A 25,342-nucleotide genomic window follows, 5' to 3' on the forward strand; every position below is an offset into this window, starting at 1 on the left:
CCTAGAAGGATGGGATGGAGTGGGAGATGCAAGTGAGGTTCAACAGGGAGGGGACACATGTATACTTATGGCTGACTCACGTTGATGTATGGCAGACACCAACACAATATTGCAAAGTGATTAGCCTTCAATTAAATAAAAATAAATTAAGGAAAAAATACATCTACAGGGAATTCCCTGGCAGTCCAGTGGTTAGGACTCTGCGTTTCCACAGCAGGAGACATGGGTTTAATCCCTGTGCTTGGTCGCTCAGTCGAGTCTGACTCTTTGTGACCCCATGGACTGTAGCCCACCAGGCTCCTCTGTCCATGCAGATTCTCCAGACAAGAATACTGGAGTGGGTTGCCATGACCTCCTCAATCCCTGGGGGAACTAAAAATTCACCTGCTGCCTGGCTGGAAAAAAAAAGTCTACAGAACACTGGCAGATGTCAGACTTCTAAAAGGGCAAGAAAATATCCCCTTAACTGGGTAGGACAAAAGAAAAAAAAAAGAGAGAGAAACAACAAGGTCCTACTGTATAGGACAGGGAACTCTACCCAATAACCTGTGATAAACCATAAGGGAAAGTAATTTTTTTAAAAAAAGAATACAAAAAAAAAAAAAAAGCTGCCCAAGAAAAAGCTAAGAAGAATGAAAAAAGAATGAAGAGAGACCTGCCTTATCAACCATCGAAATATTTTCTGGGGGCAACGACTTTCTAAATTACTAGGTTAGATCGTGCAGCGGTTCCCGATGGGAACCTATCTTACAGATGCCCTTGAACGTGGGGGAAGCCATGTGAGCACACAGTCGCTCACTGTAACGGCAGCACGTGTGCAGCAAAGGATTAGGAATGACTACATGAACCTCGGCAGGGAACAAACGCTGATATTTTTTTTTTCTTAAGTGCTTTCTTTTTTAAGATGTATTCATTTTTGGCTGCATTGGGTCTTCGTTGCAACTCGGGGCTTTTCTCCAGTTTTGGTGAGCGGGGGCTACTCTTTGTTGTGGTGCTCGGGCTTCTCATTGTTGCAGAGCATGGGCTCAGTAGTTTCAATTCCCAGGCTCTAAAACACAGGCTCAGTAGTTGTTTCATAGCATGTGCGATCTTCCTGGACCAGGGATCGAACCCGCGTCTCCTGCACTGGCAGGCAGATTCTGTATCACTGAGCCACCAGGAAAGCCCACTGATGCCTTTTGAATGATGAGTTGCAACACAACCACAAAATAGAAAGCTTGCCTCCAAGACCTGTTATGTGGGGGCTGGGGGTGGGGAATAGGTTAGAGCTCTAGATAGCAGTGCATATTATTCTTTTTGTAAATGATGGGAAAACATGTGTACAGATTGCCTTATGTCTGGATAAAATGTGTCTGGAAGCCAGAACAGGAAACCAGATGACATTAGTTGTCTCCCAGGGAGGTGACAATGGTGGCCAAAGGACAGAGGAGGGAAACATTTCAGTACTTATGTCAATATTAGTTCAGTCAGTTCAGTCACTGAGTTGTGTCCGACTCTTTGCGACCCCATGAATCGCAGCACGCCAGGCCTCCCTGTCCGTCACCAACTCCCAGAGTTCACTCAGACTCACATCCATTGAGTCAGTGATGCCATCCAGCCATCTCATCCTCTGTCATCCCCTTCTCCTCCTGCCCCCAATCCCTCCCAGCATCAGAGTCTTTTCCAATGAGTCAACTCTTCGCATGAGGTGGCCAAAGTACTGGAGTTTCAGCTTTAGCATCAGTCCTTCCAAAGAAATCCCAGGGCTGATCTCCTTCAGAATGGACTGGTTGGATCTCCTTGCAGTCCAAGGGATTCTCAAGAGTCTTCTCCAACACCACAGTTCAAAAGCATCAATTCTTTGGCGCTCAGCTTTCTTCACAGTCCAACTCTCACATCCATACATGACCACTGGAAAAACCATAGCCTTGAATTACCCATCCAAAAAAAAGATGGGGGAGGATTTAGAATTATACTGAATATTTTATTTAAGTATTTTAAAATTAACCTGCTGCCACTAAGTCACTTCAGTTGTGTCCAACTCTGTGCGACCCCATAGATGGCAGCCCACCAGGCTCCCCCATCCCTGGGATTCTCCAGGCAAGAACACTGGAGTGGGTTGCCATTTCCTTCTCCAATGCATGAAAGTGAAAAGTGAAAGTGAAGTTGCTCAGTCATGTCCGACTCTTAGTGACCCCATGGACTGCAGCCCACCAAGCTCCTCCGCCCATGGGATTTTCCAGGCAAGAGTACTGGAGTGGGGTGCCATTGCCTTCTCCAAAAGTTAACCTAATCAACCTTTTTAAGTATTTATTTTAAAAATATTTATTTGGCTGCAGCAGTTCTTAGTAGCTGGCTCATGGGAGCTTCGATCTTCATTGCAGCACATGAGCTCTCTAGTTGCTGCCTGTGGTCTCTTAGTGTGGCATGTAGGATCTAGTTTCCAGACCAGGGAATTGAACTTAGGCCCCCCTGCATTGGGATTGTGGAGGATTAGCCATTGGACCACCAGGAATTCCCTGATTATTTAATTTTAAAAGCCATTATACAAAATTCCCTGGCGGACCAGTGGTTAGGACTCTGTGCTTTCACCACTGTGGGCCTGGGTTTGAGCCCTGCTCGGAGATCTAAGATCCTGCAAGTTGCATGTATGGCCAAAAAAAAAAAAACAAAACTGTTATATAAAGAAAATATCACTAGATTCGTATGAAGTTGTCCAGCCAGGAAAGCTGCAATGCAGAGGGTCTTGAGAAGACCCTGGGGAAAGAAATTTAACTGTCTTCCACAATGTAGCTTCCCTGGTAGCTCAGCTGGTAAAGAATCCACCTGCAATGTGGGAAACCTGGGTTCAATCCCTGGGTTGGGAAGATCCCCTGGAGAAGGGAAAGGCTACTCACTCCAGTATTCTGGCCTGGAGAATTCCATGGACTGTATAGTCCATAGGGTTGAAGAGAGTCAGACATGACTGACAGACTTTCATTTCACAATGTAACTGACCCATCTCAAGAACACCCATTAAGTAGAAACATGTGAGCAAACACCAGATTAATAATGATATCAAATGTTTATTAAGCACTTGTTTGCATATCTGCTAAGCATTTGATGACCTTACTAGCTCTTTACATTAGTCCTACAAGGCAGCATGATCTCCATACTGTCCAAGGGACTCTTAAGAGTCTTCTTTAGCACAATTTAAAAGCATCAATTCTTCAGCACTCAGCTTTCTTTATGGTCCAGCTCTCACATGGACATCATGCTCCTTAAAGGAAATCAACCCTGAATATTCATTGGAAGAACTGATGCTGAAATTCAGTTCCAATACTTTGGCCACCTGATGAGAAGAACTGACTCACTGGAAAAGACCCTGATGCTGGGAAAGACTGAAGGCAAGAGGAGAAGGGGGTGACGGAGGATGACATGGTTGGATGGCATCACTGACTCAATGGAGATGAGTTTGAGCAAACTCCGGGATATGGTAAAGGACATGGAAGCCTGGTGTGCTGCAGTCCATGGGGTTGCAAAGAGTTGAACTGAACAACAGTAACTGAACAATAACGAGGCAGCAAGCAGGAACATCCCGAGTTCATAGTTGAGAGCTCAGGCTCAAAGAGGGGAAGCCATGTGCCTGAGGTCACAGTGAGAAAAGGGTGAAACTGGCAATCTTACTACATGGCATGTGGCCCCCCAGTCCTTCGTTGATATATTTAACATATATCTTGAGGGTCTTCTGTGTTCTAGGCACTGGTCTAGTTGCTGGCTGGTTATTTGGAGGTGAGCAAAGGCTGAAGATTTGAATCCCGCTTCTTCTGCTCTGAGTGTCTGGCCTTAGGTGCAGTCCTCAGGGGAGAAGATCCTTGCTGAAAAAGGGCCCAGGGGCCACGCCTCTAGCAGAGGAAATACCAGTTTATACCCTGTTAGGGGAGACAGTGGGCTCAAAGGGCAGGAGCTAGGTGAGGGCAGAAAGATCAGCTTTGGGACTTCCATGGTGGTCCAGTGGTTAAGACTCCATACTTCCACTGCAGGAGGCATGGGTTTGATCCCTGGTTGGGGAACTAAAGTCCCACTTTGAGTGGCATGGCCAAAAAAGAATCAAATTCAAGGGCCTGGTTAGCTCCTTGTCCTGGGTCCTTCAGGAGTCTGTGTCAAGCTCATGACTTTGGAAGGGTCCATGATTTGAATGTTTGTGTCCCTTTAAAATTCCTATGTGGAAATTCTAAATTCCAAAAATGGGGCTTCCCAGGTGGCTCAGTGGTAAAGAATCTGCCTCTAATGCAGGAGACACAGGAGATGCAGGCTCGATTCCTGGGTCAGGAAGATACCCTGGCGTAGGAAATGGCAACCCACTCAGTATTGCCTGGAAAATTCCATTAACAGAAAAGCCTGGTGGGCTACAGTCCATAGGACTGCAGAGAGTTGGACATGACTGAGCATACACATGCATGCGTGTGCGCGTGCTTACACACACACACACACACAAAGTGATGGTATTAGGAGGTGCATAGGTCATGAGGGTGGTGCCTTCACGAATGTAATTAGTGCCCTTATAAAAGAGGCTCCAGGAAGATGCCTTGCCCCCTTCCACCTTGTGAGGATGCAGTGAGAAGGCACAGGCTATGAACCAGGAAGAGAGCCTTTACCAAAATTCAACCATGTTGGTGCCTGGATCTTAGACTTCCTAGCCTCCAGAACCATGAGAAATAAATTTCTGCTGTTTATAAACCACTCTGTCTGCAGTATTTTGTTATAGCAGTCCAAACGGAATAAGTCTAGGAAAGTCAGTTCACTGGGGTGGGGTCGCCAGATAGTGGTAAGGCACAGGGAGTCGGTGAGGCTGGCCTCCCATCTTGAGCTCCTCTTAGGTTAAGGACTAGGAGTTGCTCTCAGTGGGTACTGTCTGCTCCAACCCCCTCAAACAGAGCTGCTGGTGGGCTTCAGCAGACACTGAACACCGAGGGGGCCTGGCCTTGGTATTTCTCGTGGTATGATCTGAGGATGGGTACGAGGTTCTGGAAGGTCGGGCGGAATGAGGCCTCTGCCTTCCAGCAGTCCTTCATGAGGCAATAGATCTGGGGAAAGGAAAAAGTTTGTTATAGCAGTCCAAACGGAGTAAGTCTAGGAAAGTCAGTTCCCTGGGGTGGGGTCTCAGGGTAGCGGTAAGGCACAGGGAGTCAGGGAGGCTGGCTTCACCAGGTTGTGAACTCCACTGTCTCCCTGGTCCCATGGTGGGGAAGAGGAAAGGGAGGATCTCACCTCAGAGGGGCATTTCTCTGGTTGCGGCAGCCTCTCCCCTCGTTCCAGCAGCTCTGTGAGCCTCAGCACAGTCATCTGCCCTTGGGTGAGGCCTATGAGCTCGATGAATTTCTACAGAAGAAACAAGAGCAGCTGTTTTTTAAGAGATAGAGCTACCTCAATAGAGGTCAGGAGCCGGGAGCTGGATGGCAGGGATTCTAAGGGACCCTCAGGGGCTGATAGAGGATGAGATGGTTGGATGGTATCACCGATTCAATGGACATGAACTTGGGCAAACTTCAGGAGATGGTGAGGGACAGGGAAGCTTGGCATGCTTCAGTTCATGGAGTTGCAAGAAGTCAGACATGTCTTGGCAACTGAACAACAACCATTTCCCAGCTGTATAACTTTTAGACTTATGACTTCACCTCTCTGGGCCTTGGTTCTCTCATCTGTAAAATGGGTAATAAAATCTACCACCTGGGGTTATTGTGAAGTTGGATAAAACTTTTTTTTTTTCTTTTTTGGCCACACCATGTGGCATCTGGGATCTTAGTTCCCCCACCAGGGATTGAACCTGCACCCCCTACATTGGAAGCAAGGAGTCTTAACCATTGGGCCACCAGGGAAGTCCCTAGTTAAACTGATATTCATAGTGTAAGTCTGGATTAGGTGTTTGATGTTATTACTAAGCCTCCCAGCTAGTTGTTTTTGCCTGTAGAGAATCTTATTTTCTCTTCTCCTATATACGCACTCTGATTGGCTTTGGGCATAAAGCCCTCGCATACTACAGGCTCCTCCTCTCGACACAGAACTACACAGTGATTGGCTTCCTTGAGGGCACGTGAACCAAGATGGACCAGTCAGAGTCCTGAATCATGATGGAAAGAGAAAAATCCTCCTCCTCTCAGCTAGGTCCACCGTGGCCAAAGCAGAGGGCGGGCTTGCTTTTTTTTTTTTTTAAAGGGAAGGTCCACTTGAGAAGTGCTGTGCTGTACTGTGCTTAGTGGCCCAGTCGTGTCTGACTCTTTGCGACCCCATAGGCTGTAGCCTGCCAGACTCCTCTGTCCATGGAATTCTCCAGGTAAGAATACTGTAGTGGGTTGCCAAGCTCTCCTCCAGGGGATCTTCCCAACCCAGGGATCAAACCCAGGTCTGCCGCATTGCAGGCAGATTCTTTATCGTCTGAGCCAGCAGGAAAGCCCATGAATACTCGAGTGGGTAGCCTATTTCCAGGAATCGAACTGGAGTCTCCTGCATTGCAGGCAGATTCTTTACCAGCTGAGCTACCTGGAAAGCCCTGAGAAATGCTAACAGTGGTTAAGACTCCACAGCCCACTGCATGGGGCACAGGTTCAATCCCTGTCAGGGAACTAAGATCCCTCATGCTGCATGGTGTGGCGGAAAAAAAAAAAAAAAAAAAAGCTACCACAGAGAACAGCAGAGTCAAGAAATGGAGACAACTGGGTTCCTAATGACATCTGACGATCTAGATCAAGCCATGTTCCCAATGTCCCCCTGGGGTTTGCAAATGGCAGAATTAGCAGTTCCTATTTCAGTGAGTTTCTGTCACAGTCAAAGCCCTCTGCAATGTAAGTGGCCAACTTTACAGAATAGGACTGTGAGGCAAATCCATGGTGTTGGTGTGCGGGCCTGGCTCTCACCGAGGGAGGGCTCTGGCTGGAGTCACAGTAGGTCAGCAGCTCATACATGAGGACCCCAAAGGACCAGACGTCTGATGCATAGTAGAACTTACACTCCTTCAGGCACTCCGGGGCATACCTGGGGAGAAAGGGCACTCAAGCCGTGGGCCGGGCCAGACTGGAGTCCTTATCTGAGGCTTAGGAGCCCTGTGGCCCTAAAGAGTGGAGGGGCAGGGTCACTGAACCCAGGCCCTGTTGTCTGGGGCCCCAGCATGCATCTACTCCACCCTGTCTGCTCTGGGTAGCCGTGGCACCTCCCACCCACCCCTTCCGCTGGGTCCCGCCTGGTTACCAGAACACAGGACTGTCCCCATCCTCGCGCACGCAGTAATACTCGTGGCCTTCGGGCACGGCCTTGGTGAGGCCGAAGTCCCCGATCTTGACTAGCCTGTTGTTGTCCAGCAGCACGTTGCGCGCGGCCAGGTCTCGATGCACGTAGTGCTGTGTGTGCAGGTAGGCCATACCCTGGGGGCGGGATGAGTCTGGATCAGTGGGGGCAGGGCCCGGCCTGAGGAGGCGTGACGAGGATGGCACGGACCAGGCATGAGAAGCGGGCAGGATGTGAGAAGCGGGCAGGACGGCAGACCCGGCAGGAGCAGAGCCGGACAGCAGAGGAGGGGCCGCAAGGGGGCACTCCCAGGCTGGGGGCGAGAAAATTAGGAGGAGCCAGGCGCTGGGCGGGACCACGTCAGCTGTGGGAATTACGTGGGTTGGGGATCTGGGCCAGCGCGGGTGTGGCCCGATGATGGATGATCGGCTGGATGGACAAAGATGGAGGAGAGCCCGCCCAGGGATTACGCGTCGAGGCCAGCAGAGGGGATCGGAAGCTCAGGCCAGGTCAAAGAGGGGGCAGGTTCTGGGAGTAGGGGCGGGCCGGCCCACCTCGCAGATCTGCAGGGAGAAGAGCAGCAGCTGGACCAGCCCGACATTGTGCCGGGGCAAGTAGTCTCGGAGGCTGCCCAGGGGCATGTATTCCATGACCAGCTGTATCGACTTCTCGCCTAACACCAGAGAGGGGCAGCCCATAAGGGTGGTGGAGGCTAGGACCGCGGGCTGTCCACCCTGCACCCCCTAATCCCAAGATGGGGAGGGAGAGCCAAGACCCGTCCACTCTAGGATCTGTCCTCAGGGGGGACGATCAAATCTCGACCCGTCCCCTGGCAAGGGAGCTGACATGGCTCCCACCCATCCTGATCTCAGAAAAGTATCTCAGAATAGAAAGAAGGCAGCCCGGCCTCACCCACCTTGGTGTCCACAAACTGCATCCTCTGCCTAGGACTGAGAGGCGGAGGTCATGACCAGGTCATGTTGGCCCCGCCCACAAAGCCCCACCCAAGCGCTAGTCCCGCCTCGTTACATTTGTGGGCCCCGCCCACCTTGGTCCTCGCAGCAGCCCTTGTACTTGACGATGTGCTTGTGGTAGAGCGTGCGTAGGATGTCGATTTCTCGCCTCCAGCCCGTCCGGAGCTGGGGACCGCAGCCTGCCTTGAGGGCCTTCACGGCTACCATCTCACCAGTGCCGTCGTTGGTGGGGTCGTAGCAATACAGGCTGACCTTTCCGAAGTGACCCTGGCCGGAGTGTGCAAGAGGGTCAGCCCCACCCCAGCTCCCCAAGCCCACTTTCCAGGCAGGTCTATTTGGAAAATCCTAGGCCCCGCCTGCTCCTTGTTGATGGGGGCCCCTGGGAGCCGAGGCCTCCCTTTCAATTCCCCAGGGCCTCCCTTGAAGCTGAGGGTCTCTAAGGCCAGAGCTTTCTTACAGCCTAGGCCCTGCCCTCGGTCTTCCAGGCCCCACCCTGGGCATCCAGGCCCCGCCCCCAGCCCTCAAGGCCCCGCCCTCACCTCACCCAGATCCCGGATCTTTTTCAAGTATCGCTTGTGGAAAACCGTGGGATCTGAAGCCAGTGAATCCGGGCTCACAGACAAGACATCAGCGAGATCTGGGAGAGCCACAGTGGGTAAGTCCAGACGACCGCTCTCTCCCCCAAAGAGCCCATACTTGAGGGCACAGAAAGCCGACGACTGCTACCCCCCAGCTCTGATCCTCCAGACAAGGAAACCGGTTTTACAAGGGCTGAAAAATTCCATTTGTCTAAAATGCATAGTTGACTGGACCAAAACTGACACCTGGGATATTTTGAGATTGGGTTAAGGGCACAAACTTTTCGTTAACAACCAAAACATTTTCCAGGGTCTAATTCATCCGAAGAAGTTGTGGCTCTCCTCAAGCAAAACACTGAGGGGGGGGGGGGGGACGGGGAGGGGCTTTCCTGGTGGTCCAGAGGTTAAGAATCTGCCTTGCAATGTAAGGGACACTGGCTTGATCTCTGGTCCAGGAAGATCTCATGTGCTGCGGGGCAGTTAAGCCCCATGTGCCACAACTACAGAGCCCACACGCTGCAGCTACCGAAGCCCATGCACCTAGAATCAGTGTTCTGCAGCAAGAGAAGCCACCGCAATGAGAAGCCCAAGCACCACATCTGGAGAATAGCTAGATGGAGAATAGCTTTAACCACAACTAGAGAAAGCCCACACATGCAGCATCAAAAACCCACCACAGTCAAAAAATTTAAAAAAAAAAAAACTTTTTTTTTTTAAACGGAGAGCTTGGATATTCCCTCCCCTCTGCTTAAGTGAATTAGAAACCCACACACACTCTAAGCCACTGTACCAAGACTTGGGGACACCATGCCTGTGTCAGCAGGGATCCCAGCCCGTCCTCCCTCCTCCAGGATCCCCGCCCTGGCGAGGTGCTCACTCTGGGGCTGTAGCTGAGTGAAGTCACGCAGGATGGTGCGGAAGGATGGCCGCTGGGCTGGCTCGTAGGTCAGGCACTGGCTGGTGAGTGTGGCCAGCTCTGGGCATGAGGGCTCAGGCAGTTTGTGCTGCTTCTGGTAGAAGCGCTCTTTCTGGTGGGGAGGAGACTAGAAGTCAGTGTACACCCTCAGTCCTGGTCTCACAGGAGGCAGAGTCAAGTCCTCAGAGGGACAGGGTAGACCAGTTGGCTCCTTGTTCCTGTCATTGCCATTTTACAGATGAAGCCACTGAGCCTCTGCAAAGGGATGCAGAGCTGGCCATCACTGCAGAGTCTGGACTGGAACCCAAGTCCAGCCGACTGTGCTATACTGGAGCATCTCAACCTTGGCCTTTTCTGCTTGGATTTCCACCTGCCTCTGAGGATGGAAAGGAGGCAGCCAGGCCTCGCCCACCTTGGTGTCTATAAACAGCATCCTCTGCCTGGGACTGAGAGCCTCTAATTGGCCAGGTCCTGCTGGCCCCACCCACCAACTCCCAGGAAGTTCCTACTGTCTTCAGCTCCTTGAATGCACTAAAGCCTCCCAGCCTTTGCACAGGCTGTGTCTGCCACCTAGGCTGCCCTTCCCAGCCTGGGACATTGTGGTACTTCTGCACTTGAATTAAAACTCTTCTGGGAAGTCTTGTCCCAACCCTCAGCTGGGTCAGGGGCATCCTCTGGGAACCCCTACTCTCGACAGCCTGTTTGATGGCCTGGACACTGCTTAAAACTAAAGCATGTGACCTGGGACGTCCCTGGTGGTCCAGTGGTTAAGAATCCGCCTTCCAGTGCAGGGTATGCGGGTTCAATCCTTGGGTGGGGAACTAAAGATGCCACACGCCACTTGGCAACTAAGTCTGTGTGCCACAACCAGAGAAGCCTGTGTGCTACAATTACTGAGCCTGTGTACTCTAGAGCTCAAGGGCCACAACCAGAGAGCTGGCACATCGCAGCGAAGACCCAGAGCACCCAAAAATTAAAAAGCAATAAGAATAAATAAATACATTAAAAACTATCACTTTATAAACATAAATAAAGTATGTGACTATCTGCTGTGACCATGACCTTATGCGGCTTCCCAGGTGGCGCTAGTGGTAAAGACCCAGCCTGCCAATGCAGGAGATGTAAGAGATGTGGGTTCGATCCCTGGATCGGGAAGATTCCCCTGGAGGAGGGCATTTTCCCCTGGAAAACCCCATGGAGGGAAGAGCCTAGTGTGCTACAATCTGTAGGGTTGCACAGAGTCACACACGACTGAAGTGACGGAACACACACGTTATGAGGTCGGGACTGCAGTTCACTGCAACTGACAGATGAAACTGATGGAGCTCCAGCAAGATGAGGCTGCACAGCCAGAGGGGAGGCAGCTCTGAACCCTGAAACATGCCCTCTGGATTCCTTGGGGGGTGCCAGCCCTCTTTGTGGGAAGGACCCAGGGGTGCTCCGGCCATACCTCAGAGGGACTACGGCCCTGCAGGGGGGCCTCGCCGTCGAAGCAGATCTCCAGGAGGGTGGCACCAAAGCCCCACTTGTCGGCTGCGGTGCTCAGGCTGTTGGCTCCACCAGACAGGCACTCGGGGGCTGTCCAGGGGATCCGCTCCACCCGCTCTGGGGGCCGGGGTCAGAAGTCAGCAAGGTAAAGGAGTGGGGCAGCCCATCCCTGTGTCCAGCACCTCCTGGGTCCTCACCCTCCCTGGAGAGGGCACTCAGGCCCACGCCGGGGTCACTCAGCTTGATGAAGGGGCTGGTGCCCTCCGCCAGCCCCAGCCGTGCCAGCAGGATGTTCCGGCCACACACGTTGCCATGAACCAGGCTTTTGTCTTCCTGGAGTGGGGTGGAAAGGGGGCATGGTCACTGGGGGCTGTAGATCCTACCCTTACCCATCCCACATGGCCCAGGTAAAAAAGACAGTTGTGGTTATTATGGATATGGCAGTACATTGTCACAGTGACAAGGCAGTCCAAGATCCCCAGTGAGTCCTTCTTGTTTTCCCAGCACTGGAGGCCAAGGCTCTCAGGGACAAAAGGCCAGAGGACCTCATGTTGTCCTCAGCCTGTGTCAGGCACACTCCTGCCCCAGGCCCTTTGCATTGTCTGCTCCCCCTGCTGGAATGCACCGCCCCTAGATGTCCTCATACCCCCACCCCTGCCCCACATCCCCTCCAGGTGCCCTTAATGAGACCTTCCCCGACCCACCTATTTAAGGCTTCACCTCTTCCCCAAACTGCAGCAAATCCTCATCTCCACCTCTGCTTTTTTTCCCACAGTTCTTGCTACTTTCTGACACATCATGTAATATACTTATTATTGGGCTGGGCAAAAAGTTTTTGCCCATTCAGTTTTTTCTGTAAGATGCTATGGAAAAGCCAGAACAGACTTTTTGACCAACCCAATGTTTCTTGTTTATCCCTCCCAAGTAAAATGCCAGCTTCCCCCAAGAATGGAGACTTCTGCCTATTTTCTTCTCTCCTAGGTCCCCAGGGCCTAGGACAGAGCCTGGCACACAGAGGGTGTTCTGGAAATGGGTGACTGGACCAAAGGGGGCTGAAGATGAATGGCAAGAAAGAGCAAACAGAAGCAACTCCCTTAGGGTCTGGGATATCAAGCTGGGGAGTCAGGGGAGACATGGGAGCCACAGAGGTGGGTGAGCAGTGGAGGTTCATGGAAAGATCTAGTGGGTAGAGGGATGTGTTGAGGCCTCCATACCCAATCGGGGGCTTCCCAGGTGGCACTGGTGGTAAAGAACCCACCTTTCAATACAAGAGACATTAGGGATGTGGGTTCGATCCCTGGGTTGGGAAGATACCCTGGAGGAGGGCATGGCAACCCACTCCAGTATTCTTGCCTAGAAAATCTCATGGACGGAGGAGCCTGGCAGGCTACAGTCCACACAGAGTTGCAAAGAGTCGGACACAACTGAAGTGACTTAGCAAGCATGCTCCCCTGAATGCGGGGGCTGCCCTGGCCCTCACCACCCACCCAGGCCCAGCCTGCAGGCCACGCACCAGGTAACTGAGGGCGCTGGCCAGCTGCTGGGCCACTGCCAACTTCCAGGCCAGGGGCACGCGGCCCCTCTCCCGCCGCAGCCATACGTCCAGGGGCCCGTGCTCCACGTACTCGGTCACCATGATGTCTGCAAAGGCCTGGTCACTTTAGATGCTGCACACCCACACACCCTCCAGAGTGCCGGGGGCAGGACCCACGGGCTGAGGCTCCCCTGGGGCAGGGCGCCAGGGGAGACTTGGGAGTGACTTTAGGGAGAAGAGAAACATGGGCTGGAGTGCAGGCTGAGGTGGGGGCAGGGTGAGGCCAAGGTGCAAGGCAGCATTGGGGTCCAGGGTAGGGCTGAGGCAGAGAGGAGGCTGAGAGTAAGTGATGGAGGTCAGGAGGGGACTGGGGAGCCAGGGGGAGGGGTAGATGATTGGAGGGAGAGGAGCTGGAGGTTGGAGCCCGAGTGACACTTGGATCCCCCTGTGCACTGGGAGGGGTGTGGGGTCAGCACGCGGGCCAGTATTGGGGAGAAAGCAGGAGAGATGGAGCTTTGGGTCTGGGGGCTGCCCGTGGCCGCCCTATACAATGAAGTACATGCAGAGGAGGTGGGGTGGAGGAACAGAGGCTGAGCTCTGGGAAGACAGCGGGGCCAGTGAGGCTGGGGTCTGCATGGTGCCACGGCATAGAAGGGGTCAGAAGGTACACAAGGGTGGGGCTGTAGAGGTGTCTGGTGGTAAAGGGAGTTTGGGATGCAGTCTGCAGTCAGAGTGGAGGTGGAGGGTTGGGGTGTAGCCAAGGATCACGGTGCAGGTAAGGGTTAACGTGTAGACAGGGTTCAGGGTGTAGGTGAGAGTTGAACAGGCACAGATTGGGGTGCCGTCAGGGCCCAGAGTATAGTCAAGGGGTCAGTGGATGGGGATGAAGGTCAAGAGTCTAAGTGGGGCCAGGCTGTCAACGGGGAGGGGACGTCGGCGGTCTGTGTGTCGGGGGCAGGGGACAGGGCTACTCACTCTCGGAGCCGTGCACGAAGACGCCGTGCACGAAGGCCAGGTGCACGTGGGAGACCTGGCTCATGAGGCTGGCTGTCTCGTAGAAGGCCTGAGGGGACACAGCGGGTCAGGAGGCCGCAGCCCCTCCATCCTGCCCCGGCCCCCGGGCTGCGCTCACTCACCAGGGCGATGTCGTGGTGACTGGGGTCTAGCACCTTGAGCACCACACGAAGCTCCTGCCCACGGTCCCCAGCGGGCGTGGGGGGTTCCTCGCCATCTGCCTTGTCCTCCTCGGGGCCTCCGCCCCCCACTCGCAAGAGGCCCTCATACACGTTGGTCCTTGTGCCCTGGCCTAAGTGGGACAGCTGGGGGAACGTGGAGGGGAAGCTCTCCATGACAACGGCGTAAGGCTGCCTCTCTGGTGCCCCATACCTGCAGCGTTCCTTCCCCCTCCCTCCATCCCACCCCCCATCCCCTATCCCAATCTCATCCCCCCCATCCAGGCCCCCCACACCCCCCCCACCCCCACCCCTGCCACGCACCTGGGTGATGTCTTCCTGGCGGACTCGGTAGAAGCTGAGATGACTGAGGTTGAGCGGTCTGGTGCTGGCCTGAGGCCCCCGTGTGACGATGAGGTTGGAGATCTCTGGGGGTGGGAGTGGTCCCTGAGGGCTGTCATGGATGCGAGAGGCCTCCCCCCACCCAAATTCCCTCGAGGCGCCCCCATCTCTGTACCTCCGGGCCGGGGCAGGCAGCAGCGACGCAGGGAAAAGCAGTCGTTGCCGGCCCGCAGCGAGCAGTCCTGCAGGGCAGCCCTCAGGTCCCGCACGCTGGGGAAAGACCGGCCCCAGCCCTCCAGCATGACTGTCCCGGCCTGGAGCTCGATAGGGAACTTCCGCAGGCGCAAGCCCTTAGTGCCTGGAGCCTGCAGCTGGCGGCAGCAGGGGTGGCGGCGGTGAGCAGGGGTCCAGGCAGGGAGCGAGCCCAGCCCCGGCCCAGGACCCCCGCCCCACGCCCACCTGGTCGCGCTGGGCCACTGTGAGGATGAGGCGGTGGAGGTGGCTGGTGCTCCAGTGGATAAGGTAGAGGCCAGCCTCGGGCTTCAGCTTGGCCAGCACAAATGGCTCCCTAGGTGGGTGGTGGGTAGGAGTGGGGGACCATTAGGGCACCTGGGGGCACTGCAGGACCCACGCCTGGCAACAAAGACACATAAAACCTGCCCAGCAGGGCACACTCCCAGCTGGGAGAAATGTCAGACACTATGTCTGAACACACACATGAAATGTCACACCGTCCCACGCATGAAAACTCACACAGACACAGAGCAGACACACACTCATGCATAATAATTGTCAGGTACCGTGGCAAACAAGGCGACACACACAAGCACAGAGGAAACAGCTGTCAGATGGCAGCTGAACACACGCCCAGCCACAGACCCCACCACTCCCAGTTCGGTTAAATTCAGTTCAGTCGCTCGGTCGTGTTCGACTCTTTGCAACCCCATGGACTGCAGCACACCAGGCTTCCCTGTCCATCACCAACTCCCAGAATTTACCCAAACTCACGTCCATTGAGTCGGTGATGCCATCCAACCATCTCATCCTCTGTCGTCTCCTTCTCCTTCTGCCTGCAATCTTTCCCAGCATCAGGGCCTTTTCAAATGAGTCAGTTCTTCGCAACAGGTGGCCAAAGTATTGAAGTTTCAGCTTCAGCATCAGTCCAACAAATATTCAGAAATATTCCAATGAATATTCAGGACTGATTTCCTTTAGGATGGACTGGTTGGCTCTCCTTGCAGTCCAAGGGACTCTCAAGAGTCTTCTCCAACACCACAGTTCAAAAGCGTCAGTTCTTCAGCACTCAGCTTTCTTTATGGTCCAACTCTCACATCCCTACATGACCACTGGAAAAACCATAGTTTTGACCAGATGGACCTTTGTTGGCAAAGTAATGTCTCTGCTTTTTAATATGTTGTCTAGGTTGGTCATAACTTTTCTTCCAAGCAGTAAGTGTCTTTTAATTTCATGGCTGAAGTCACCATCTGCAGTGATTTTGGAGCCCCCAAAAATAAAGTCTATCACTGTTTCCACTGTTTCCCCATCTATTTGCCATGAAGTGATGGGACCAGATGCCATGATCTTAGTTTTCTGAATGTTGAGCTTTAAGCCAACTTTTTCACTCTCCTCTTTCACTTTCATCAAGAGGCTCTTTAGTTCTTCTTTGCTTTCTGCCATAAGGGTGGTGTCATCTGCATAACTGAGGTTATTGATATTTCTCCCAGCAATCTTGATTCCAGCTTGTGCTTCCTCCAGCCCAGCGTTTCTCATGATGTACTTTGCATATAAGTTAAACAAGCAGGGTGACAATATACAGCCTTGACGTACTCCTTTCCCTATTTGGAACCAGTCTGTTGTTCCATGTTCAGTTCGAACTGTTGCTTCCTGACCTGCATACAGATTTCTCAAGAGGCAGGTCAGGTGGTCTGGTATTCCCATCTCTTTAAAAATTGTCCACAATTTGTGGTGATTCACACAGTCAAAGGCTTTGGCATAGTCAATAAAGCAGAAATAGATGTTTTTCTGGAACTCTCTTGCTTTTTCGATGATCCAACGGATGTTGGCAATTTGATCTCTGGTTCCTTTGCCTTTTCTAAATCCAGCTTGAACATCTGGAAGTTCATGGTTCACATACTGTTGAAGCCTCATTTGGAGAATTTTGAGCATTACTTTACTAGTGTGTGAGATCAGTACAATTGTGTGGCAGTTTGAGCATTCTTTGGCATTGCCTTTCTTTGCAATTGGAATGAAAACTGACCTTTTCCAGTCCCGTGGCCACTGCTGAGTTTTCCAAATTTGCTGGCATATTGAGTGCAGCCAGCACTTTCATAGCATCATCTTTTAGGATTTGAAATAGCTCAACTGGAATTCCATCACCTCCTTTGTTCTTAGTGATGCTTCCTAGGCCCACCTGACTTCGCATTCCAGGATGTCTGGCTCTAGGTGAGTGATCATACTATCATGATTATCTGGGTCATGAAGATCTTTTTTGTATAGTTCTTCTGTGTATTTTTGCCACCTCTTCTTAATATCTTCTGCTTCTGTTAGGTCCATTCCATTTCTGTCCTTTACTGAGCCCATCTTTGCATGAAGTGTTTCCTTGGTATCTCTAATTTTCTTGAAGAGAACTCTCGTCTTTCCAATTCTATTGTTTTGCTCTACTTCTTTGCATTGATCACCGAGGAAGGCTTTCTTATCTCTCCTTGCTATTCTTTGGAACTCTCCATTCAAATGGGTATATCTTTCCTTTCTCCTTTGCTTTTCACTTCTCTTCTTTTCACAGCTATTTGTAAGGCCTCTTCAAACAGCCATTTTGCTTTTTTGCATTTCTTTTTCCTAGGGATGATCTTGATTCCTATCTCCTGTACAATGTCATGAACCTCCGTTCATAGTTCTGCAGGCACTCTGTCTATCAGATCTAATCCCTTGAATCTATTTCTCACTTCCACTGTATAATCATAAGGGATTTGATTTAGGTCATACCTGAATGGCCTAGTGGTTTTCCCTACTTTCTTCAACTTAAGTCTGAATTTGGCAATAAGGAGTTCATGATCTGAGCCACAGTCAGCTCCCGGCCTTGTTTTTGCTGACTGTATACAGCTTCTCCATCGTCGGCTACAAAGAATATAATCAATCTGATTTCGGTATTGACCATCTGGTGATGTCTATGTGTAGAGTCTTCTCTTGTGTTGTTGGAAGAGGGTGTTTGCTATGACCAGTGCGTTCTCTTGGCAAAACTCTATTAGCCTTTGCCCTGCTTCATTCCGTATTCCAAGGGCAAATTTGCCTGTTACTCCAGGTGTTTTCTGACTTCCTACTTCCTATTTGTGTCGCCGTGCCCAGGGTGACACACAGTACAGTCTGGTACACACACAAAGGTCAAAGATCACAGACATAGCTGCTCCCCCAGTGTAACATTACAGCCCAGGGGCCAGCATTCCAGACCCAGAGGTGAGCACGGTCATAAACACAAACAGGAACCATGAGGTGACATAGCCCCACGGGCCCTCGCAGCTACACAGACTGGATGTTTGCCTCCCCTAAAGTTGGACTTCCCTGGCAGCTCAGCGGATAAGGATCCACCTGCCAACGCAGGGGACACAGGTTTGATCCCTGCTCTGGGAGAATTCCACATGCTGTGGAGCAGTTAAGCCCACAAGCCCTAACCACTGAACCCCGCTAGCCCTAGTGCCTGTGCTCCAGAACAAGAGAAGCCCCGGCCATAAGAAGCCCGCACGCCACAGCTAGAGAGCAACCCCTGCTCACTGCAACTAGAGAAGAGCCTGAGTAAAGCAACGAAGACCCAGCACAGCCAAAACTAACTAAATAAATAGAAGTTTAAAAAAGAATACAGTCAGTTCCTATGTTGAAGCTCTAACCCCCAAGGTGATGGCGTTAGGAGGTGGGCCTGGGGGGAGGTGATGAATCATGAGGGTAGAGCCCTCATGAATGGGATTCAGTTCAGTTCAGTTCAGTCGCTCAGTTGTGTCCGACTCTTTGCGACCCCATGAATGGCAGCACGCGAGGCCTCCCTGTCTATCACCATCTTCTGGAGTTCACTCAGACTCACGTCCATCGAGTCAGTGATGCCATCCAGCCATCTCATCCTCTGTCGTCCTCTTCTCCTCCTGCCCCCAATCCCTCCCAGCATCAGAGTCTTTTCCAATGAGTCAACTCTTCGCATGAGGTGGCCAAAGTACTGGAGTTTCAGCTTCAGCATCAGTCCTTCCAAAGAAATCCTAGGGCTGATCTCCTTTAGGATGGACTGGTTGGATCTCCTTACAGTCCAAGGGACTCTCAAGAGTCTTCTCCAACACCACAATTCAAAAGCATCAATTCTTTGGCGCTCAGCCTTTTTCACAGTCCAACTCTCACATCCATACATGACCACAGGGAAAACCATAGCCTTGACTAGACGGACCTGGGATTAGTGACTTACAAAAAATGCACCCCAGAGATCTCACTCACCCCTTCCACCATATGAGGACACAGCCAGAAGACTGAACTTGTGGTTATGAAACAGGAAGTGGGGCTCTCACAGACATCAGATCTGTTAACACCTTGCACTTGGACTTCAGAACTTGAGGAGTGTCTGTGGTTTCTAAGCCACTCAGCCATTGGTATTCTATTTGAATGGACTAAGATGATGCTGACATGGCCCACAGACTTCCATGAGGCCACAGCCCCTTGAGAGGTGAGGAGCCCTCACCCTCCTCTAGCGTACAGACTAGGCTGGGAGGGGTGAGACCTCTTACAATGCACCCCCAACCCACATTGGCAGCTAGTCCCAGTGTCACAGGTAGGACAAGGGATACCCAAGGCCAGAGGAGCTGACAGTCACAAACCCCAACCTGGCAGCAAACGGGATGGCCACACACACTCATCAGTGACCTTATAAGCCCTGACACTCAACCTTCTCAGCCACACACGTCCAGGCAGGCATACGCAGTGCCTCGCAGTAACCAGGGGTGAGTCACATTACAACTCCGGGGTGGAAACGCCCACATGTATATCTCAATGGCCACCACCATCTGAGAAACGCACAGCCGCGCAAAAGGCACCAGTCAGGTGTGAAAATATGCGCTGACAATTTAAAATGCAGTTGGGGGACTTCCCTGGCGGTCCAGCAGTTAAACTCTGTGCTTCCATTGCAGGGGGCATGGGTTCAAGGTTCATCCCTTGGTCGGGAGGATTGAGTTCCCACAACCTCAACGCAATGTCAAAAAACACAACAAGAGAAACAAAACAAAATCAAATGCAGTCACCAGAGCAGTGACACAGCTGTTCAACATCCAGACACGCATGGGGACCCAGTCCCAAAGCCAGGCACTCTCAGAATGGCACAGCACCCACGCCATTACAGGTGCCCTCTCTCCCTGCATAACCTCTGCCTGCATACATGCATGGGTCACACATGCACCCACGTGAGCATTCACTGATGTGAACGCATGTACAATGCGGTATGAGTGAATCCTTGCACAGTACACGCAGGCCCATACAGACACACGTGTACGCACTAAACACAAATGCTCGCACACACATGCACCCACACACATGCATGTAGACTCAGGACACACACACTGATACGTACTCACTGAGACCTGAATGTCTGCACGCCAATGTGCACTCATACAGGTGGGTGGACACACAGGCCTTCCCACCCCAAGACGCACAGGCACACACTAAGACGTCAACGTGCACACACTTCGTTTAAACTCCACAGTCCCTAGAGCTCACTGTCCAGCCGGCAGCTGCCCCTCCTGCCCTGTCCCCACTCCCCCGGCCCAGGCACTCACAGCAGGGGGCCGTGGATACCATCCTGGATACTCATCAGCAGCCGTGGAGGAGCCACCTCGTGGCACAGGTAGTGGTTTGAGTCGGCAGTCAGGCGGAAGTAGCCATCCACCAGCGACACCAAGGACAGGGCCGCAGCCCGGGAAGGCAGGGTCAGCTCCTGCGGGCCGGGGGATCATCAGGCAGGCATCACAGGCCACAGGCATCTCCCCCCTCAGCCCAGTCCGCAGCCCCAGGCCCCACCAGGCACTTGTTGTCCTGACAATGGATGCTGACGTGGCGTTCCTTCAGCACCATGTGGGTGATGTCCTGGAAGTCACAGAAGTAGGACCAGGGGCTCTCCCGAGGCCTGTCCACTGGCTCGCTGCCCACCTCCTCGGCCTTCATTTTCTTCCCAGATGGGTCAGCATCAGGCATCCTGCTGCCGCCACCAGCACCACCATCAGCAGGCCCCTGGAAGCCAGGAAGTGGGGCAGGTGAACAGAACAGGGCTGTGCCTGTTCAGTCCTCCTGCTCTTCCCTCCCTGGGGAGAGGCGGAAGCCGGAAAGGCCAGGTTACCTATTTGGGCATCTATCCATGAATGCAGTGTCATGAGCTGGACGGGGGACCCATCCAGAGAGATATAGTCACCAGAAGATGGAACTTTGGGGAGGGCAGAAAGGGGGCTCCTAGCCCTCTTGGCCCCAGAGGTCAAAGGTGTTCTCCAGAAGCAGCGACCCTAGCCATCAGCTCCCCAGGGGGAGAAGGCAGAGGATTCATCACCATGGGGTTGAGACAGCTGCTGTCCCTCCATTGAGGGCCAAGCTGAAGGAAATGGGCTTGGCCTAGAGCCTATCCAGGCTGATCAGGTAACCAAATATGTGCCATAGACTTTTAATTCCACAGCAGACTAGAAGAATGTCGCGTTATTGGAAGGGTTCTGGAACCAACATGCATTGGAAATGCTTAGGCAGAACATTAAGACTGAAATTAATTCTTGATTGCAGGCCTTATTAGAGCCTTTAAGACACTATCCAAGAAACAGACCCCCACTCACAGACAAACATATCCCAGAGCCATGTAGGGAAAACCACCTTTGCCATAGCCACCTTCCAAGGCCAAAGTCAAGGCTGAGCAGGAGCCCACACCCTCCACTGTTAGATGGTAGAGGCACCCCACTCACCTCCGCCGGTACCAGCCGCCACCGGATGCCTTCCGTGCCTGACACCAGCACCTCGTGGGTGGGGGGTCCGGCAGCAGACTCAGACCCGGGGTCAGGAGGGGCCTGCCCACCGTCCCGGATGTAGCAGGGCTCCCCATCGGCTTGGGACAGCAGCTCCAGGTGGCACACGGGCACACGCTCTGTGCCAAAGCGGGGTGCCAGTCGCTCGAGCGTGGCCAGGTACTTCACCATGACGACCTGCTGGGAGAGGCAGCCCGGCTGGAAGGCCCGCAGGAACTTGCGGAAGATGCTCCGTTGGCGCAGCCGTGTCAGAGCGTTGTGCTGCCGCATCTGCCGCCGGAAGGAGCGTGGGATGCAATCCTTGAAGCTGTGCGGATGACCAAGAGGGGCAGTTCAGGGGCCCCGACTGGGCCATGACGGAGAAGTGGTTTAACCTCTCTGAACCTCAGCTGCCTCATCTAGAAAACAGGCAAGCTAAATGCCATCGACAGATGACCAGAGAAAGATGTGGTATACATATATAATGGAATACTATGCAGCCGTGAAAAATAACAAAATCATGTCAGCTGCAGCAACATGGATGCAACTAGAAATTGTCATACTGAGTGAAGTCAGTCAGAAGGAGAAAGACAAATACCATACGATATCACTTATATGTGGATTCTAAACCCGACAGGGAGTTCCCTGTTGGTCCTGTTGATAAGACTGTATTCCCAACGTAGGGGCCCTGAGTTTGATCCCTGGTTGGAGAACTAAGATCCCACATACCACAACTAAGCTTGTGTGCCATAAATACTGAGCCCCATGCATTCTAGAGACTATGTACCACAACTAGAAAAGCCTGCACAACACAGTGAAGCAAACAGTGCAGCCAGAAATTTTAAAAATTAATAATTAAAAAATATATATGACACAAATGAACGTCTCTACCAAACAGAAGCAGAATTATGGACATAGAGAGCAGGCTGGTGGTTGCCGGCGGGAGGGAGCTGGGGGAGGGACAGAGTGGGAGGCTGCGGTTAGCAGATGCAAGCTTTAGTATGGATAGACAGCAAGATCCTACTGTACTGCACAGAGAACCATATTCAATATTCTGTGATAAGCTATAATTGAAAAGAATACTTAAAATACATATATAACTGAATCACTTTGCTGTACAGCAGAAATTAACACATTATAAATCAACTGTACTTCAATCAAAAATATTAAAGCTAAAAAAATATTAAAATTGAATAAAAGTACAAACAATAAAAAGCAGGCAGGCTGTAATGAAAGTGGAAAGAAAATGTGATAAAGCACAAGCATAGCAAGGCCAAATGGTGTCAGGGCCAGGGCCCAGGACTCTGGAGGGGACTGAGTGGCTGAAATTCCAGATATTGGGTGAATTACTTAAGCTCTAAGGAGCTCCGTCTTTTCATCTGTAAAATGGAATCAGTACCCACATCTAGGGCTGACAAGAGAATTAGGACTATTGATTGGCACAAAATAAAGACTATGTGAGTGTTGGCTGTTGTTATTACTAGAGAAATCACTATTGTTTTGACCAGTAATATGATTATCAATAAAAGGACAGCTCTGGGAAGCCCCTCTGCTCCTCACAAAGCCATACTCTTCACCTCTTCTCCTGCCTGCACTGCCCACCAGCAGAGCCCATTTATTTTATTATATATGTATGTATTTTTTTATTTTTTGGTTGTGCTGGGGGAATACAGGCTCTAGAGAGAAGGCTCAGTAGTTCTGGCACAGGGATGGCACGTGGGATCTTCCCGAACCAGAGATCAAACCCAGGTCCCCTGCATTGGCAGGTGGATTCCTAGACCAGCAAAGTCCCCAGCATAGCCCATTCAGATTACAGGTTTCTACACCCCATCCTGGGTTTCCCCAGTGGCTCAGTGTGGTAAAGAATCCCCCTGCCAATGCAGGAGACGCGAATTCAATCCCTGGGTTAGGAAAAGTCCCCTGGAGAAGGGAATGGCAACCCACTCCAGTATTGTTGCCTAGGAAATCCCATGGGCAGAAGAGCCTGGGGGACTATAGTCCATGAACTCGCAAAGAGTTGGACATGACTGAGCAATTAAACACACACACACACAAGCCTTATCTTCCATGTCCCAAGCCATTTTTTCCATCCCTTGAATAGAGAGATCCTAAAGCTCAAGGTTCTAGCTGTCTTTTGCCCCTATTCCCAAGCTTTCCAGGGCTCCCTAAAGACCTGGAGGGAAAAAGACCCCCGATTAGTGCCTGGCTGACTCCAGCACTTGGGCAATTGCATTCTAAGTTCAATTGCCCTGGAAACAGGCCTTTGCCGCCTGCTGCCTCTGGGCCTCTATATATGCTGTTCCCTCTGCCTCCAATGCTTTGCCAAAGCAGTCCACGTCTGGATAAAGCCAACTCAACCTTCAGGTCTTAGCAGAAATGTCACCCCAGGAGCATCATCTGATCGCCAGGCTGGATAGGGTGCTTCCTCTGTGCTCCCCAGCATCCTGGCTTCATGGTCACAGCCCTGGTCCTCCAGAGTGATAACATGACAGGGATTGAAAAATATGTGCTTTAAGAATTGCAGAAAAAAAAAAAAAAAAGAATTGCAGAGACACGGGTATATACCTATGGCTGATCTGTAGACCATTGTAAAGCAATTCACTTCAGTTCAGTCACTCAGTCATGTCCGACTCTTTGCGACCCCATGGATCACAGCACGCCAGGCCTCCCTGTCCATCACCAACTCCCAGAGTTTACCCAAACTCATGTCCATCGAGTCAGTGATGCCATCCAGCCATCTCATCCTCTGTTGTCCCCTTCTCCTCCTGCCCCCAATCCCTCCCAGCATCAGGGTCTTTCCAATGAGTCAACTCTTCGCATGAGGTGGCCAAAGCACTGGAGTTTCAGCCTCAGCATCAGTCTTTCCAGTGAACACCCAGGACTGATCTCCTTTAGGATGGACTGGTTGGATCTCCTTACAGTCCAAGGGACTCTCAAGAGTCTTCTCCAACACCACAGTTCAAAAGCATCAATTCTTGGTGCTCAGCTTTCTTCACAGTCCAGCTCTCACATCCATACATGACCACTGGAAAAACCATAGTCTTGACTAGACGGACCTTTGCTGGCAAAGTAATGTCTCTGCTTTTGAATATGCTATCTAGGTTGGTCATAACTTTTCTTCCAAGGAGTAAGCGTCTTTTAATTTTATGGCTGCAGTCACCATCTGCAGTGATTTTGGAGCCCCCAAAAATAAAGTCTGACACTGTTTCCACTGTTTCCCCATCTAATTCCCATGAAGTGATTATCCTCCAATTAAAAATAAATAAATTTAAAAAAAAAAGGAATTGCAGTCCTAGGATTTCCCTGGTGGTTCAGAGGTAAAGAATCCACGTGTCAACGCAGGGGACAGGGGTTCAATCCCTGATCTGGGACGATTCCATATGCTGCAGAGCAACTAAGCCCATATGCCACAACTGTTGAGCCTGTGCTCTAGAGCCCGTGCTGGGCAACAAATCACTCCAATGAGAAGTCTGTGCACTGCAGTAGAGAGTAGCCTCTGCTCGCCACAACTAGAGAAAAGCCTACGCAGCAACAAAGACCCAGCGTAACCAAAAATAAATAAATAAATAATTTCAAAAAGAATTGCAGGTCCTAGGACTTCCCTGGTGGTCTAGTCATCAAGAACATGCCTTTCAATGCAGGGGACGCAGGCTCGATCCTTGGTCGGGGAACTAAGACCCCATATGACTTGAGGCAACTTAGCCCACACGCTGCAACTAGAGAGATCACAAAGATTCCATATACCTCAACTAAGACTCGATGCAGCCAAAAATAAAATAAATAATTTTTGTTTTCTTTAAATGCAGGTCCTGGGACATTCCCTGGCTGTTTTCAGTGGTTAGGATTTGGTGCTTTCATAGCTGTAGCCTTGGTTTCAAACCTTGATGGGGGAACTAAGATCCCACAAGCTACATAGCACAGCCAAAAAAAGAAAAACAAAAAACTGCAGGGTTGCCTCCTCCAGGCAGTGTGCCCTGATTGCTCCAGTCCTCACCTCAGTGGAGATGAGTAACTCCCCAGACTTCTGCCTTATCCCTTCCCTTGAATTCTAGCGAGTCATGCAAGCTCACTCTACTCCAGCCATACTTCCTCCAACACATCAGG

General features: G+C 51.6%; 1 protein-coding gene across 3 annotated transcripts in view; it reads right to left on the reverse strand.

Annotated features, from left to right (window-relative positions):
- Positions 1 to 1,924: 1,924 nt before the first annotated feature.
- The window catches only part of TYK2 (tyrosine kinase 2), a 30,780-nt gene continuing 7,362 nt past the window's right edge, over positions 1,925 to 25,342 (reverse strand). For 2 of the 3 annotated variants that reach the window (XM_070373649.1, XM_070373650.1), the window contains 19 exons: positions 21,200 to 21,566; positions 20,280 to 20,489; positions 20,039 to 20,196; positions 14,703 to 14,811; positions 14,419 to 14,614; positions 14,226 to 14,329; positions 13,866 to 14,048; positions 13,705 to 13,792; positions 12,709 to 12,836; positions 11,393 to 11,528; positions 11,158 to 11,312; positions 9,669 to 9,819; positions 8,753 to 8,850; positions 8,288 to 8,480; positions 7,794 to 7,912; positions 7,204 to 7,376; positions 6,873 to 6,990; positions 5,230 to 5,340; positions 1,925 to 5,045 (listed from right to left, as the gene is read on the reverse strand). In XM_070373649.1, the coding sequence (XP_070229750.1) occupies positions 4,911 to 5,045; positions 5,230 to 5,340; positions 6,873 to 6,990; positions 7,204 to 7,376; positions 7,794 to 7,912; positions 8,288 to 8,480; positions 8,753 to 8,850; positions 9,669 to 9,819; positions 11,158 to 11,312; positions 11,393 to 11,528; positions 12,709 to 12,836; positions 13,705 to 13,792; positions 13,866 to 14,048; positions 14,226 to 14,329; positions 14,419 to 14,614; positions 14,703 to 14,811; positions 20,039 to 20,196; positions 20,280 to 20,489; positions 21,200 to 21,566 (2,932 nt within the window). In that variant the 3' untranslated portion in view covers positions 1,925 to 4,910. The remainder of the gene's footprint in view (positions 5,046 to 5,229; positions 5,341 to 6,872; positions 6,991 to 7,203; positions 7,377 to 7,793; positions 7,913 to 8,287; positions 8,481 to 8,752; positions 8,851 to 9,668; positions 9,820 to 11,157; positions 11,313 to 11,392; positions 11,529 to 12,708; positions 12,837 to 13,704; positions 13,793 to 13,865; positions 14,049 to 14,225; positions 14,330 to 14,418; positions 14,615 to 14,702; positions 14,812 to 20,038; positions 20,197 to 20,279; positions 20,490 to 21,199; positions 21,567 to 25,342) is intronic. The other variant, XM_070373648.1, reaches the window with a different exon arrangement.

Source organism: Bos mutus, chromosome 7 (genome assembly GCF_027580195.1).
Source record: "Bos mutus isolate GX-2022 chromosome 7, NWIPB_WYAK_1.1, whole genome shotgun sequence".
Classification (NCBI taxonomy): Eukaryota; Metazoa; Chordata; class Mammalia; order Artiodactyla; family Bovidae; genus Bos; species Bos mutus.